The sequence below is a fragment of the Quercus robur genome, chromosome 1 (genome assembly GCF_932294415.1).
Source record: "Quercus robur chromosome 1, dhQueRobu3.1, whole genome shotgun sequence".
In the NCBI taxonomy this organism is placed as follows: Eukaryota; Viridiplantae; Streptophyta; class Magnoliopsida; order Fagales; family Fagaceae; genus Quercus; species Quercus robur.
The window spans coordinates 12,913,948-12,929,574 of NC_065534.1; the positions used below are offsets into that span (position 1 = coordinate 12,913,948).

The window sequence follows — 15,627 nt, forward strand, 5'->3', positions numbered from 1 at the left end:
GCTTAGAAGGCTGAAGAATAATGCCTGCAAAAGTGGTGGAAGAAATTAACAAGTCAAAACAATTTGTGGGTAGAATTGTTAGAGTTTTTGAAGAAAGTGTCAAAGGCATGTTGTAACTTTTTGTAATTCATGGAAATCATTTCGATTTCATGAAAAGGTTGGGAGTCCAAGTAGAATGCATCTCTTGTGTGTTATTTCATTTCTAGATAACAGAATTTTTTTTTCAACCATGGAAGAAATTATGGACATGTTGGAATCTGACTCCAATGGAAAAGAAGAAACATACTTTAAATCTAACTCAAATAGCAAAACACAGCAAAAAATAGAGCTCTCCCCCAATTCCTTCCATGTGTCAAAATTGGGATAAAGATGAAACTTCCCTTTCTACTTGCCATCTTCATCATCCTTATTCACTCTCGTCTTCTTCATCGTTCATGGTTCCCAAAGACACAAGACACCATTCATTGCCAAGGTATGCCTCCTTCTTTAGATACATCTTCTCTCTTTGTCACTTTTTTTCTCTCTTTTTCTCTAAATGTAAATGCTTATTCATAGGGAAATCAAGCTGCTAAACTTTGTTATTATTAATTATAAAATAAGTATTTGATTTGTTTTTTTTTTTTAATTTTATTTTATGCAGCTGGTTGGTGTTGTTGCTGTTGAAATAATTGGTAGGCCCAAGATTCCTTTCTGCCTTGCATTCTGGTTTTGAGTTGTTATAATACTTGTATTTTAACTATCTGATTTTTTTTTGCTTTAGGTGCACAGTTTCTGCTTTGCTTAGCATAAAATGCCCAGTAATGTGCAAGGTTGATACCTCTGATGTTTCGGAACATATCAATAACCTTTGTGCTCTTGAATAGTTCAAGGCCTCTGTGTAGACAGTAAGGCCTCAATCTCTCTTGCTTATTTATATTGTTGGGTTTTGATGATGCCGAAAATATCACCAATAGGTTACACAGAACTCGCGACTTAAAGTGAACCAGCACAACTAAATAACAGAAGACCTTAGAGAGCACCGGTGTGGTGCCGGCCAAATACCCTCCGAAGGTCAAGTTAGAATTATTCTCACAACTCTAGAGTGCTAGAGATGGTAAATTATGCGTACCTTGATTTGCGAGGGTACTAAAGTTTTTATAGTAGAAGAAAGTCGACTTCTCCTCCTTGGACTAGAAGTCTTTTCCTTATGGGACTCTACTTCGAGCAATCCCAAATGTGATGGAAAAACATTTCCTTGTAGAGTGGGTTCTTCTAGAATTATCCTTGTGCGAACATTCTGATTTCCCTAGGATCCCCTCAGATTTTAAACGTGTACACCAAGTATTTCAAGTGATGCTAAGTCCTGGGCCCTTCCTTAAAGTCGACCTATGAGCCCGAATCCGTTAAGCCCAATGTTGTGTGATTTCATACCCCTTCAGTTGCCCCCTTCACCCTATGGTCCGTCATGACTTTAAGCGGTCGGACCATTAGGGTGACGGTTAAATATAATTGGGGATGACGATCAAGGATGGCTCATGATGACGGTTGAAAATTTTACGAAGTTGACATTTCCAGATTGATCACGTTGACGGCTGAAGATTTATGAAGTTGATGGTTCCAGATTGATCACGTTGACAGCTGAAGATTTATGAAGTTGACGGTTCCTCAAGGGGAACAATCTGTGGATGTGTACTGACAGATTGTCAACATTTATGAGGCATGCCACGTGTCGCTACTTGATTGGATGGTGTATCGGATCGAAGCGTCGCTTCGTCTTCCGTGCATCTCTCATATATATAACACACCTCTCTTCCTTTATTTCTACTATTTTCAGCTAAAAATTGTTGTCAGAGCGAAGTCGTCATCCTTGTCAGAGAACTCCATCGAGAATTCGTATCTGTCGATTACTCAACCGTCAACCACCATTTACTAAGTGTGGTGAGTACTTATTTTCATTTTTTCAAGTTGCATTTTGTGCTTATATTTCTGTTAGAGCTACACACCCCGTCAGTACTTTTAGACCCGTCAGTCTTAGGTTTCATCGTCAATTGTAGGTAATGTCTAGTGTGTCAAGTAATCAGTCAGTGGTTCGTGATGGGATGGAATACGAGGAGGTATACCAGTCCGGTCATAAAGACCAAGAGAGTCCCAGCGAAGATAGGAGTCCGTCTGCCTCTTCTTCATCCTCAGCAAATGAGGATATGGAGATGGTTGAAGAAGGATCTTCTGATGACGACGGGGATCAAGCATTGGGATCCGTCGTTGGTGCTGATGGACTTAGAGAGTTCATCATGCTACCAGAATGGACGGTGCATAAATTCAGATCCATCATCAAAGAGAGACATTTCAGCACCTTTAGAGCCAACTTCCAAATTCCAGACAACATTCCCATCCGTCTACCATATGTGTCGGAGAAGTGTTATTACGAAGGGGTAGAAGGTGTCGGAGTGTACGAGTAGATGCTGAAGGCAGGACTTCGGTTTCCGCTAAGTACACTTCATAGAGAGCTTTTAAACTATCTGGGTCTGTCTGTTAACCAGATATCCCCTAATGCCTGGAGGGTCTTCATAGCCATGGAGATTCTCTACGGTGCAATGACAGACGGTGAACGAAGGCTGACGATACGTGAATTCCTTCATTGCTACCATCCAGACGAGATTGATAGGGGAATCTATAGCTTTGACAGTAGGAGCCCGTTGCTGAAGGTCATTTTCGAAACACCGGACTCAAATAGAGACTGGAAGAGTCGGTATTTCTTCCTAGAGGGTGATGGGTGGATGAACCGTCCAGGAGAGACGGAGTTTATGCTCGTCGACACAACTTGGGGGGTTTTACATTCATCTCGTATGCATCCATCTTATTTGCTTTAATATTTTACATTCGTCATCTATAGTCGTTTTCTTTTAACCGTCTATTTCCAATGCAGGTAGACGGCGCCCACAGGTCAGTGTTGAAGAGTTTAGCTTCCTAGAAAGAATTTTTCAAAAGACAAAGCCGGAAGAACGGACTTGGGCGAATCTGGTAAACCCGAGAATAATCCATTGGTATTGTGACGGTCACGAGCCTACCCGTGAGGCCATTATATATGACGAAAGAGTTCACAGACGTAAGTCCGTCATCTTTCACTTCGTTTAAATATTTTCGTCCATATGTAGATAATTTCATCCGTCCTGTATTACAGAGATGGACGACGCAAGGAGGAGGGCATTGATAAAATCACAAGCCGCCAGGCAAAAGGAGACGGGCGAGATTGTGGTTCCTAAGGGGACGGCGTCGTCGGCAAAGAGGAAACAGTCGTCCAAGTCTGACCGTCCACCTAAGCAAAAAAAAATCCCTTTGGAGCCCGTCGTAGGGTTGATGGCAGAGGGTGCAAAGACCGTCACCCCCTCAAAACATGGGTCTGGCAAAGGTTTAATGAAGGCCCCGTCCACTAGTCAAGAGAAGCCTCCTCCTCTTCTCCGTGACGACTCCAAATTCGCCCTGGAGAGGCTCTCATCAATCATTTCCTCAGAGGACTACGAAGACCTCAGCAATCACTCGACGGAGGCAATGGGGGAGACGGGTCTGTTTGCCGTTGCACAGGTAACTTTTATCCGTCGACTTGAGTCCGTCTATCTTGCTTTGGCTTTTTGTTTTAACCCCTTTTAACTTGTTTATTTCAGTCCTTGGTTATGATGAAAGGCCTAATGGACCGGTGTCTGAATCGTGAGGCTGCTCTGGAACGTGTTCGGGCAAAGGCAGAGCAGACGGAGGATGAACTCGGTCAACTTCATAAGTGGAAGTCTACAATGGAGAAGAAGTTTGACCTGTCAGAGCAGGCGAGAAAAGAGCTGGAGCAGAGGACGGAGGAAGCTGGGAAGGCCTTGGAAGCCAGAGACAAGGAAGTCAAGGACTTGAAGGAAAAGCTCCCCATGTAATGGAGATTAAGAAAATACTCGTCGATCCAAGAGTATTTCTAGCCAACTTTCAATCCGTCCACTTTGTGGAGTTCAATTAAATTTTAGCATTGATTGATCCGTCCACCCTTGGGTGATCCGTCCCCTTTGAGGACTAGTATGTCATCTTTTGGGTGGTCCGTCCACTTTGTGCACTGTTACTTTTCAATTATGCGGATCCGTCCACTTTGTGGACTTTGCAGGTTAGTTCGCCTTTTAGGTGATCCGTCCACCTTGATGACAATTATTTCATTATCTTAATGATCCGTCCACTTTGTGGGCAGTTATTTCATCTTTTGGGTGATCCGTCCATTTTGTGGACTTGTAAATTAGTTCACCATTTTGGTGATCCGTCCACTTTGTGGGCAGTTGTTTCACCCTTTGGGTGATTCGTCCACTTTGTGGGCTTGTAAATTAGTTCACTGTTTTGGTGATCCGTCCACTTTGTGGACTTATTTTGTATTCGTCCATTTTGGACTTCAAATCGTCATCCTCGTAGGATGATCTATCCACTTTATGGACTTGTTTTGTATCCGTCCATTTTGGACTTCAAATTGTCATCCTCGTAGGATGATCCGTCCACTTTGTGGACTTATTTTGTATCTATCCATTTTGGACTTTAAGTCGTCATCCTCTTAGGATGATCCGTCCACTTTGTGGCCTTGTTTTGTATCCATCCATTTTGGACTTCAAATCGTCATCCTCGTAGGATGATCCGTCCACTTTATGGACTTATTTTGTATCCGTCCATTTTGGACTTTAAGTCGTCATCCTCTTAGGATGATCCGTCCACTTTGTGGACACATAATAATAATAATAAAAAATCCGCGTAGAAAATCAAAACTGTATCTGATTATTCTTCTTAATAGAAATGCGTAAGGAAAAGTACCTGCCCCCTTGGGCTAAAAAAGGCACAAAAAGATTGTAGCAAAAATAGTTGAAGAAAAACTAATAATTAAAAAGCTTAAAATAAACTGGTCAATTGGGGGATCGTTGCTGTTCGCTGTGTTACTACTACTGGTAGTACTTTCTCAAGTGCTCGGCATTCCATGGATGTGGCAGCTTCTTTCCGTCTATCGTCTCCAGGTGGTAGGTGCCTTTCCTTTGCCATGACATAACTTGGTAAGGTCCTTCCCAATTGGGGCCGAGCTTTCCCTGTGTAGGGTCTCTAGTGGCACCCAAGACCTTCCTGAATATGAGGTCTCCTACTTGGAAGTCTCTGTGTCGGACCCGAGAGTTGTAATGTCTAGCCATACGATCCTGGTATCTAGCGAGACTTTGCTCCGCCGCCGACCTAATCTCGTCTATCAGGTCCAGCTGTAGCCGCATTGCTTCGTCATTGCTGCTCTCGTCATGGTTGTGAACCTTGTAACTTGTGAGCCCAACTTCGGCCGGGATGACCGCCTCACTCCCGTACGTAAGTCGGAATGGTGTCTCTCCTGTTGGGGTCCTCGCCGTTGTCCTGTATGCCCATAGTACGCTCAACAATTCTTCAAGCCATATGCCCTTTGCCCCCTTGAGCCGAGTCTTGATAATTTTAAGCAAGGATCGGTTCGTGACTTCAACCTGGCCATTAACCTGAGGATGGGCGGGGGATGAGTAGTAGTTCTTTATCCCTAGCTGTGAGCAAAAATCCCGGAAGTAGTCGTTGTCGAACTGCCTCCCGTTATCCGAGATAAGGACTCTAAGAATACCAAACCTGCATATGATGCACCTCCAGACAAAACTTCTAATGTTCTTCTCTGTAATGGTGGCCAAAGCTTCCGCTTCTACCCATTTTGTAAAGTAGTCAATACCCACTACCAGGAACTTCAGCTGTCGTACCGCTGTTGGGAAAGGTCCTATAATGTCTAGTCCCCACTGAGCGAACGACCATGGAGCCGTCATCGGGGTCAGTTCTTCGGTTGGCTGCCTGATTATATTGCTGAATCTTTGGCATTTGTCACAGCTTTTAACATAAGCCTCGGCATCCTTCTGCATGGTTGGCCAGTAATACCCAGCTCGTACCAGCTTATGTACCAACGACCTTGATCCAGAATGGTTCCCGCAGATTCCTTTGTATACCTCCCTCATTACGTAGTCTGCTTCTTCGGCACCCAGGCATCTTAGATATGGACGGGAGAAAATTCTTTTGTACAGGATGTCTTTTATCAAGACGAACCTTGCCGCCTGGACCTTTAGTTTTCTTGTTGCCTCCTTTCCGTCTGGCAATACCCCGTTCTTCAAGTATGAAACTATCGGTGTGGTCTAGGTGCTTTCGGAGCATATCTCCTGCATGTTGCCGGGATCTATTAGTGGAGAAAGTTGAACAAAAGAAAGTACATTACCCGGGGTTATCATATGCTCTGCTGAAGCGGTTTTGGCTAGGCGGTCGGCGAGCTCATTTTCTCCCCTGGGAATTTGGATGATCTTGGCTTCTAGGTCGTCGATTCTTGCCCTTACTTGATTGAGGTATCTCTTCATCCTTTCACCCTTTCATTCATAATCTCCGTTCACTTGATTGGTCACGACCTGAGAGTCGCAGTAAACGACTACGCTCGCGGCTCCTGCGGCTTTGGCTAGGTCGAGGCCTGCTACTACTGCTTCGTATTCCGCTTCATTGTTGGTGGTGGGGAAGTTAAGACGGACCATACATTCAATCCTGTCTCCTTCAGGTGACAGCAGTACGATGCCGGCTCCCCCGGCTCGTCTATTGGATGATCCTTCAGTATATATGCTCCACCGAGGGGACTCTTCTGCCCCCTTATCTTCGTCACGAGTAAATTCTGCTATGAAGTCGGCTAAGATCTGTCCTTTAATGGCTATACGTGGGCGGTACTTGATATCAAATTCGCTCAACTCTATTGCCCATAACGTCAGTCGACCTGCAACTTCAGGATTGCTCATCGCCCTTCGCAAGGGCTTGTCGGTCATTACGTTCACCGTATGGGCTTGAAAGTAGGGCTTGAGCTTACGAGCCGCCGTGACTAATGCAAAGGCGAGTTTCTCCATAGGTGGGTATCTTTCTTCGGCACCGCGGAGCGCCCGGCTGGCGTAATATACGAGCTTCTGTACCCCGTCCTCTTCTCTAATTAAGGCCGCACTGATTGCGACAGGGGAGACAGCCAGGTAGAGGAAGAGTTCTTCACTTGGTTGCGAGGGGCTCAGCAGAGGTGGTGAAGATAGATAGGCTTTTAACTCCTCAAATGCTCGCTGACACTCGTCTGTCCACTCAAAAGACTTCTTTAATGTGCGAAAAAGGGCAAACACTTATCCGTGGCTTTCGACACGAATCTATTTAATGCCGCTACCTTGCCGTTAAGGCTTTGTACTTCCTTCACATTTCTCGGGGGAGCCATTTCTATTATGGCTCGGATCTTGTCCGGGTTAGCCTCAATCCCCCTTTGAGATACCATGAATCCTAGGAATTTTCTTGCTGTCATGCTGAAGGCGCACTTTCCCAGATTGAGCTTCATGTTATAGGATCGAAGCGTACCGAATGTTTCTCTAAGATCTTCCAGGTGATCTTCCTCCTTTCGGCTCTTCACTAGCATGTCATCGACATAGACCTGGACATTTCTCCCGATTTGCTGTGCGAACATCTTGTTCATCAGCCTTTGGTATGTTGCGCCCGCATTTTTTAGGCTGAATGGCATTACTTTGTAGCAGAAGAGGCCTTGACTGGTCACGAACGAAGTCTTCTCCTGATCAGCTTCGTGCATGCGGATCTGGTTATAACCTGAGAAAGCGTCCATGAAGCTTAGTAACTGGTGTTGAGCCGTCGAGTCTACTAGGACGTCGACCCTTGGAAGGGGATAGCTATCTTTGGGACACGCTTTGTTAAGATCGGTGAAGTCCACGCACATCCGTCACTTGCTGTTTGCTTTTTTAACCATTACTACGTTCGCCAGCCAATCGGGATAGTAGACTTCCCTAATGAAGCTTGCCTCTTGTAGTTTGCGGACTTCTTCCATTATTGCTTGGTCTCGCTCTGGGACGAACACTCTCTTCTTCTGTCGGACGGGTGGAAAGGAAGGCAACACATTCAATTTGTGTACCATGACCGAGGGATCTATTCCTGGCATGTCGTTATGACTCCAAGCGAACACGTCTTAATTGCTCCTCAAGAAAGTTATGAGCTCTTGATGGATTGCAGGGTTAGCGAGCATTCCGATCTTGGTTGTTCGATCCGGATTGGAGCTGTCAAAAGTTATCTCCTCTAGCTTCTCTGTTGGTTCCGTCACCGTTTGGTGCTCTTCTATGTTTAAGGCCTGGATTTGGTCTTCCATCTCCATCATGGCCACATAGCATTCCCGTGCGGCCATTTGACTTCCGCGCAGCTCTCCTACTCCATAATCCGTAGGAAATTTGATCATCAGGTGGTAAGTTGAGGTTACCGCCTTTCACGAGTTGAGCGTGGGTCGTCCGAGAATAGCATTGTAGGCAGACGAGCAATCGACCACTAGGAATGTTACGTCCCTGGTGATTTGCTGGAGGTAATCGCCTACCGTTACTGATAACGTGACCGCACCCAAAGGGAATACCCGGCTTCCTCTGAAACCAACGAGCGGGGCATTCGTCAGCATTAATCGCTCCTTGTCAATCCTCATCTGCTGGAACGCCGGATAATACAAGATATCGACTGAGCTGCTGTTGTCGACCAACACCCGGTGCATATTGTAGTCTTCTACCCGCATGCTGACGACGAGAGCATCGTCATGTGGATGGTGCAGGCGTCGTGCATCTTCTTCTGAGAACCCGATAATGGGGCCTTCTCTTCCTGCTATCTTCGGCACAATGCCCGTCAGCTGAACGCTCTGTACCATCCGGAGGTATGTTTTGCGAGCCTTTTTCGAAGACCCGGCTGCAACTGTTCCTCCGACTATCATCCTTATGTCCCCTATGGGAGGTCTTGGTCGCTCGTTCTCTCGCCGGGGGTGCTGTTCTTGTGGGGGTGGATCTGTTCTCTCCTTACTGATGAACTTTTGCAGCTTTCCTTGTCGGATAAGGGCTTCAATCTGCTGCTTCAAGTCGTAGCAGTCGGCTGTGTCGTGACCATGGTCACGGTGGAAGCGACAATATTTGTCCCTAGATCGTTTGTTGAGATCACTCTTTAGCTTTCCAGGGAACGTCAGGGCCCCTTCGTCCTTAATTTGCATTAGGACTTGGTCTATCGGGGCGGTTAATGGGGTGAAACTTGTGAATTTTCCCCCCATGGGTTTAGGGCGTCTCTCCTCCCTTCGGTCTCCTACCCTTCCTTTCTTCCGCCCCTGGTCCTGTCGAGTGTCTTCTTGCCTCTCTCTTTTCTTGGTCCTCTCTTCTCAGGCCAACAGTGCGTCTTCAGCTTTCATATATTTGGTGGCCCTGTAAAGCACTTTTGACATGGTCTTTGGGTCGTTTTTGTATAGGGAGAACAAAAACTTACCTCCCTTCAGCCCATGCGTGAATGCCGCTACAAGTATTTTGTTGTTGGCTTCGTCGATCGAGAGCGCCTCTTTATTGAAGCAGGATATGTAGGCCCTTAACGTTTCCTTCTCTCGCTGCTTGATATTCATTAAGTAAGATGTGGACTTCTTATACCGATGTCCTCCGATGAAGTGCGTAGTAAATTGAGTGCTTAGCTCCTTGAAGGTGCTGATGGAGTTGGGTGCTAGCCGGTTGAACCAAATCTTTGCCACGCCCTTTAGGGTTGTAGGAAAGGCCCTGCATATAATTGCGTCTGCCACTCCCTGAAGGTGCATCAGGGTCTTGAAGGTCTCTAGGTGATTTAGAGGGTCCTTGACCCCGTCATAACTATCCATATGTGGCATGCGGAACTTACTTGGCAGGGGGAAGGAGTTGACGGTGGTCGTAAATGGCGAGTCAGTCCGGTTGACAAGGTCGTCAAGGTCACTAGACACTCGTCCCTTGAGAGCGTTCATCATCACTTCCATTTGTTCCTTTATCGCCTGCATCTCCGTGATGATGGGTGGCGGAGCCGTATCTGCAAGAGAAGGAAGGCTCGTGTCCCGTCGCTCTGGTCTGCTTGGGGCGTTGCTAGCCTGTGGTCCTTCTTGATTCCTCCTTTCAGCGTTGGTCCCTTCTTGATCCGCTCCTTGGTTATTGGGTGTCGCATTTTTCTGGTTCAGCTGCTCTTCCAGGTCGTGGTTTTGTTTGGTGAGGCACTCCACGGCTGTGGCAAGCATCTTGACCTGTCTCTCAAGAGCAGTCGTGGGGGCTTCTTCTTCTTAAACGTCGTTAGTGGTCGTCATTGAGCGAGTGAGTACCATGTAATTCTTTTGTCTAGGAAGCGATAATGTGCTATGTTTCCCACAGACGACGCCAACTAATGATGCTGAAAATATCACCAATAGGTTACACAGCACTTGCAACTCAAAGTGAACCTGCACAACAAAATAACAAAAGACCTTAGAGAGCACCGGTGTGGTGCCGGCCAAATACCCTCCGAAGGTCAAGTTAGAATTATTCTCACAACTCTAGAGTGCTAGAGAGGGTAAATTATGCGTACCTTGATTTGCGAGGGTACTAAAGCTTTTATAGTAGAAGAAAGTCGACTTCTCCTCCTTGGACTAGAAGTCTTTTCCTTATGGGACTCTACTTCGAGCAATCCCAAACGTGATGGACAAACATTTCTTTGTAGAGTGGGTTCTTCTAGAATTATCCTTGTGCGGACATTCTGATTTCCCTAGGATCCCCTCAGATTTTAAACGTGTACACCAAGTATTTCAAGTGATGCTAAGTCCTGGGCCCTTCCTTAAATTCGGCCCATGAGCCCGAATCCGTCAGGCCCAATGTTGTGTGATTTCATACCCCTTCAGTTTTGGTACCATATCCTTATATATTTAAAATTTGCTTTTGTTTCTCATGTCCATTTTTTGATTCTTTGGTGAATGCATTTCTTAATATTTCAATGTTTTGGAATTTATGATGGTTTTTAATTATACACTTGCTATCCATGTTGAATGTGAGTATTGTCACCTCTTGAATAAAAAAATGAAAATGTGAATTTAATTTGAATGAAGATTCAGGATGATTTTGAGATTATATATAGAAATTGGGTGAGCTATAAGTCAACTTGTAGGTGTAGACTTGATATCATTTCTTCTCTTATTTGTAATCTTCAAGTTTTGATATATGAATATGGAGTGCAGGGTATATATAAAGTATCTCACTGTATTATTTTTTTGGCTGAATAGTTTCACTGTATTCAGTATAAAGGAACTCTCCTGGTTTTATTATTATTATTTTTTTCTTATCAATTTTTTTTTCTTTTCTATTTTAGCAATAGTTGGTATGCAAAAGGTTAGTTTTCTTCCATGCTTGAGAGGAGGATTTGGAGCTTTTTTGTGGATCTATAGGGGAGGTTACTGAGGTTAGCTCCGTTTCTATATAACGCAATCTTCTAAGCGTCTTTTGTGAATATTTATGTCAATGCCATTTTGGTCTGTGCCAACAGGTTCGGATTATGAAAGGCAAAGATTCTGGTGAGAACAAGGGCTTTGCGTTTGTGACCTTTAGAGGTGCAGAATTAGCTTCTAAAGCCATTGGTGAGCTGAATAATAGTGAATTCAAGGTAACATAATCTTTTGCGCATCATTTATTATTGCCTTTTTCCCCACATAGGCTGAGGACTTAATGGCAAGTTGAATATTGAATTTGATATAAAATTATTATTGTTAGCTAAAAGATTAATATGAGTATTCCTTAGAGCTTTTTTAAGGTTTCTATTATTATTATTGTGGCCGTTTGCTGTTATTTATGAATGCTGCAATTGTTGAATGATTTTGTGTAAACACTTTCTCTCCTGGGTAAAAAAATAAAATGTTCAACATCTCAAGCAAAGCACCGTTTGTTCATTTGTAATGTTCCTAGAAGCTAGGGAGAGCAGGATCTAAGGAAGATTGTCCTGGAGGTTGGGCCTGGAGTTATACTTCTGTGGAACTTGTTAAGGTCAGTGTGAATTAGTTATACGTCTTTAGGGTAGTTATCATTAATAGTTGAGATCGTTTATTTCTTTTTTGTTTATTTTTAGAATTCCCAATGTCTTTAAAAAATTTACGTTTTACCACAGCCAGTGGTTTAGTTCTTTTGTGCCAGTTACAAGCGTCTTGGACTCAATTTATTAAACTCTTGGTCACAGGATGCAAAGAATCCAAGCAATAATCGGGGCTTTGCTTTTGTTGACTACCATAACCATGCATGTGCCAATTATTCAAGGATGAAGGTGATGAATCCAAAATTTAAGCTAGGTGATAATGCCCCAACTGTGAGCTGGGCTGACCCTAAAAATGCTGATTCTTCTGCTGCTTCATAGGCCTTGTAAATTTTTTACTTTGTTTATAGAAAATTTATAGCTTCCTGTCCACACTTGAGGACCAACTATTTCAGTTAAAGTAACCGGAACTGAGCCAGATTTTTTTTTTTTTTTTTTTTTTTTTTTTGGGATGTGTGGGGGGGGAAGGGTGACATTAGTAAAATTATTTATTTAATAAGAGAAAGGAGGGAAGATTTTCAAAGCCAGGGGGCCATGCCTTTCAGTTAAAGTAACCGGAACTGAGCCAGAATTTTTTTTTTTTTTTTTTGGGATGTGTGTGGGGGGGGGGGGGGGGGGGCGGAGGGTGACATTAGTAAAATTATTTATATAATAAGAGAAAGGAGGGAAGATTTTAAAAGCCAGGGGGCCATGCCTCTCCCCCCCCCCCCCCCCCCCCCCCTCCCCTCTCCTGCCATTGGAGCATCAATGCCATTGTCAATGCTTGATATTGATGTCAAACGAAAGCTTCAAAAAGTTTTCTTCTTCTTTCTTTTCTTTTCGTTGAATGAAGTTTTTGAGAATGGATTTAATGGTATGATTTTAAGAGATGTAATTGTGGCTTTATGTAATCCTTGAAACATTTAAGAAAGAGGCTCTAGGAATGGTTGAGGCAGTAGAATTTGAAAAAAAAAAATTTTATTAAAGATGTTTCTCTAAGCTTGGTGGTGAAACCTAAGGTTTAGGCAGATTCTAGATGTTGAATCCTGCGATTTCTCCTGTTCTTTGTTTTCTGCTATTTCTGTTTTCTGCCAATAATTTCCTACATCAATTCTATAGTATTCATCTTAGTGGGCACATAACAAAAGATGTTTAAAGCGGATGTTGGTAAATAATATTAAGTTATATAGTTCTTTAGATCTGTAGGAGTTGAATGTAATGAGATTGTGGCTTCTATAAATTCACTATTGGAAAATGGACAAGGAGGTAGTTCCCATAAATTAGAATAACAAATCAACTAGCTCTTCCCGCTTGAGAATTTTGATATCCCTGATGAGGAACTTCGTGGGTGACTTTTTTGGGGTAGCATACTCTCATTGTATTGTACAGACCTATGATCTGTGAGTCTGTGACTGGTCCACGTGACTATCTTTTAATAGTTCAAATATGTCAGACCCTTGTATTTTTTTGTCCTGAACTAGTTTTCAAGATCTGGTTGTAGTTGAATTTCATTGCAGGCTATTGTTGGGGCATTGGTCTAGAAGAACTTAAGCTTGTCTTGTATAGGTGCAGGCAGTGTATGTGAAGAATTTACCGAAGAATGTTACCCAAGACCAGCTAAAGAAGCTATTTGAACATCATGGGAAAATCACAAAAAGTGGTTCTGCCCCCAGAAAAATCTGGACAGGAAAAAAGTAGAACAGGTTTTATACATTTTGGGGAGAGGTCTAGTGCCATGAAGGCGCTAAAAAATACAGAAAAATACAAACTAGATGGTGATCATATATTTGTTTCTTAATGCATTTTACATTTTTCGAACAAAATCAAATTAGTCATTCACATTGCTTGGTTTTTTCTGATTTTCAGGCCAAATTTTGGAGTTTTCCCTTGCAAAACCCAATGGTAATATTAAAAGTTGTTGTGGGAAATAAGTGCAGCTTCAAAATCCTGTTCCTAGGGTCCATTATGCAAATGCACTTATTTCCTTAATGAAAAACATATCAAACACACAAAATTACGTTTCAATAACACCAACGTGTATTTTGACCAAATAAGTGCTAACATACAGACACTTGGTGTAGTGAAAAAGAGGGAGAACCAGAAAATGAGGTGGGGTCAAGTTTTCTAGCTGGGCTCATAAAAAAAAAAAAAAAAATACTCGAAACACTAGCTGCTAGAGGAGCTATGCACTTCAAAAAGGAGATTGGTTTACATCTATCTAGCTTCGAAGGAGATTCTGTCAGCAAAAAAAAAAGAAAAAAGGCTTTCAAGGAGATTCATAAATTTTCATCAATCCGCTCAGACAAGGTGATGAAGCTGCAGTCCTCTTTTGGTCATATTGTTAAGGTATGTTGTCTTCTGTTAGCTCTTTACAGAGTTTTATTTCTTTTGTACACATAGGAAAGGTAATGTTGTAGTACTTGTCTTTAAACAAGAGAGCAATTTTTTTTTTTTTTCCATTATTAATCTGAATGAAGTCCGTTCTTCCGAATCTTTATAGTTGTTTGGCTGCGGATTTATCTGCTATTAAATAATCTATATATTACTAAAAGCTGAAGCGTAGCATTTAATGTTGCTATGCTCACATTGAGCCACATCAACAGCCATGTCATTTTTATCATCTTTTCTAAAATTTTCGTACAATTTTAAAATAGTTTTTATCAATTTTAAAATACTGATAAATATAAAATATTTTACAGCCCTATCTCCACCATAAAGCCCACTTCTTATACATTTAATTACACCATAAAGCCCAAACCCAAAGCCTTTTCAACTGATACCTTTTAAAACCTTCTGTTTTCACGGTATCAACTTTTTGTTTTCCTGCACGGTTTCAATTTCCTCTCCCCACGTTTTAGTTCTTTCCCCTTCCCCACTTTGTTCTACCGTTTCACATTTACTTCACGCCAGCCTCTCTCCCTTCTAACGGTGGCCCCTCTGTCTTCCTTCCTTCTTGTCTTCCACTCCTCACACTACTATATAAATACTGACAGAGGCGGGATGATTCAGTTAAGGTATCTCTAAATCCCAGTTTCTTTTGTGGTCCATTCTTTTGCTTGATTTTTTTTTTTCTCTTTTTACTGCCTTTTTCGTGCTATGGTGTGGATGATTGTTTACTGCCTCTTTCATAGGGTGTTGAATTTTTGATTGTTGGGTTTTTTAATTGGAGTTTTACCTTTTTGAGTCTGTTCATTTTGAGTTTTTTTATTGCTGGGTTTTTTTTAATTCGACGTGATTCCAATGACTTAGTATGACTCTGATTTCTTAGCGTAGTGCTGTGGTGTTTGCTTCCGCTGTTTTCCAACAATTGGTATCAGCGCCTACTTCAATATCATGATTGTATAATATGTTGATTGGGTTTTAGAATCAAAGCAAATTGTTTTCTTGGTGTTTCAATTTTTTGCAGTAATTTTTCTGCATAATTGTGTTTATCATGGTCTTTGGTTTAGACATGGTTTGTTATTCATGGTTTTGATTTTAAGTCATTGTGCAAGCGTTCTTATTTTGTGCTAAGATTGTGCTTTTTAATCGAGATTTATAAGGCTGCTATGGTGTGGCTGATTGTTTATCGCCTCTTTGTTATGGTGTGAAATGATTTAATATTGTTTATATAAACATGCTTTAGTGTGAAATGATTTGAAGGTGGCTGATTGTTTAGTGTGACTTTGATTTCTTAGTATAGTGTTGTGGTGTTTGCTTCCACTCTTTTCCAACAATTGGTATCATAGCCTACTTCAATAACATGATTGTATAACATGTTGA

The 15,627-nt window shown here is 42.6% G+C and overlaps 2 protein-coding genes across 13 annotated transcripts in view; both read left to right on the forward strand.

The window, feature by feature from the left end:
* Positions 1-349: 349 nt before the first annotated feature.
* Positions 350-15,627, forward strand: part of LOC126721768 (B3 domain-containing protein At5g18000-like) — a 55,373-nt gene continuing 40,095 nt past the window's right edge. For 3 of the 8 annotated variants that reach the window (XM_050424854.1, XM_050424869.1, XM_050424880.1), the window contains exons 1-3: positions 350-472; positions 641-671; positions 761-884. The gene's annotated coding sequence lies outside the window, so the exon portion shown is untranslated. Of the gene's footprint in view, positions 473-640; positions 672-760; positions 885-11,175; positions 11,266-15,627 lie in introns of all 8 variants that reach the window. The other 5 variants (XM_050424861.1, XM_050424888.1, XM_050424883.1 and 2 more) reach the window with 5 other exon arrangements.
* The window catches only part of LOC126721889 (B3 domain-containing transcription factor VRN1-like), a 41,710-nt gene continuing 40,095 nt past the window's right edge, over positions 14,013-15,627 (forward strand). For 3 of the 5 annotated variants that reach the window (XM_050424971.1, XM_050424989.1, XM_050424976.1), the window contains exon 1: positions 14,094-14,211. In XM_050424971.1, coding sequence (XP_050280928.1) covers positions 14,176-14,211 — 36 coding nt within the window. In that variant the 5' untranslated portion in view covers positions 14,094-14,175. Of the gene's footprint in view, positions 14,212-15,627 lie in introns of all 5 variants that reach the window. The other 2 variants (XM_050424997.1, XM_050424982.1) reach the window with 2 other exon arrangements.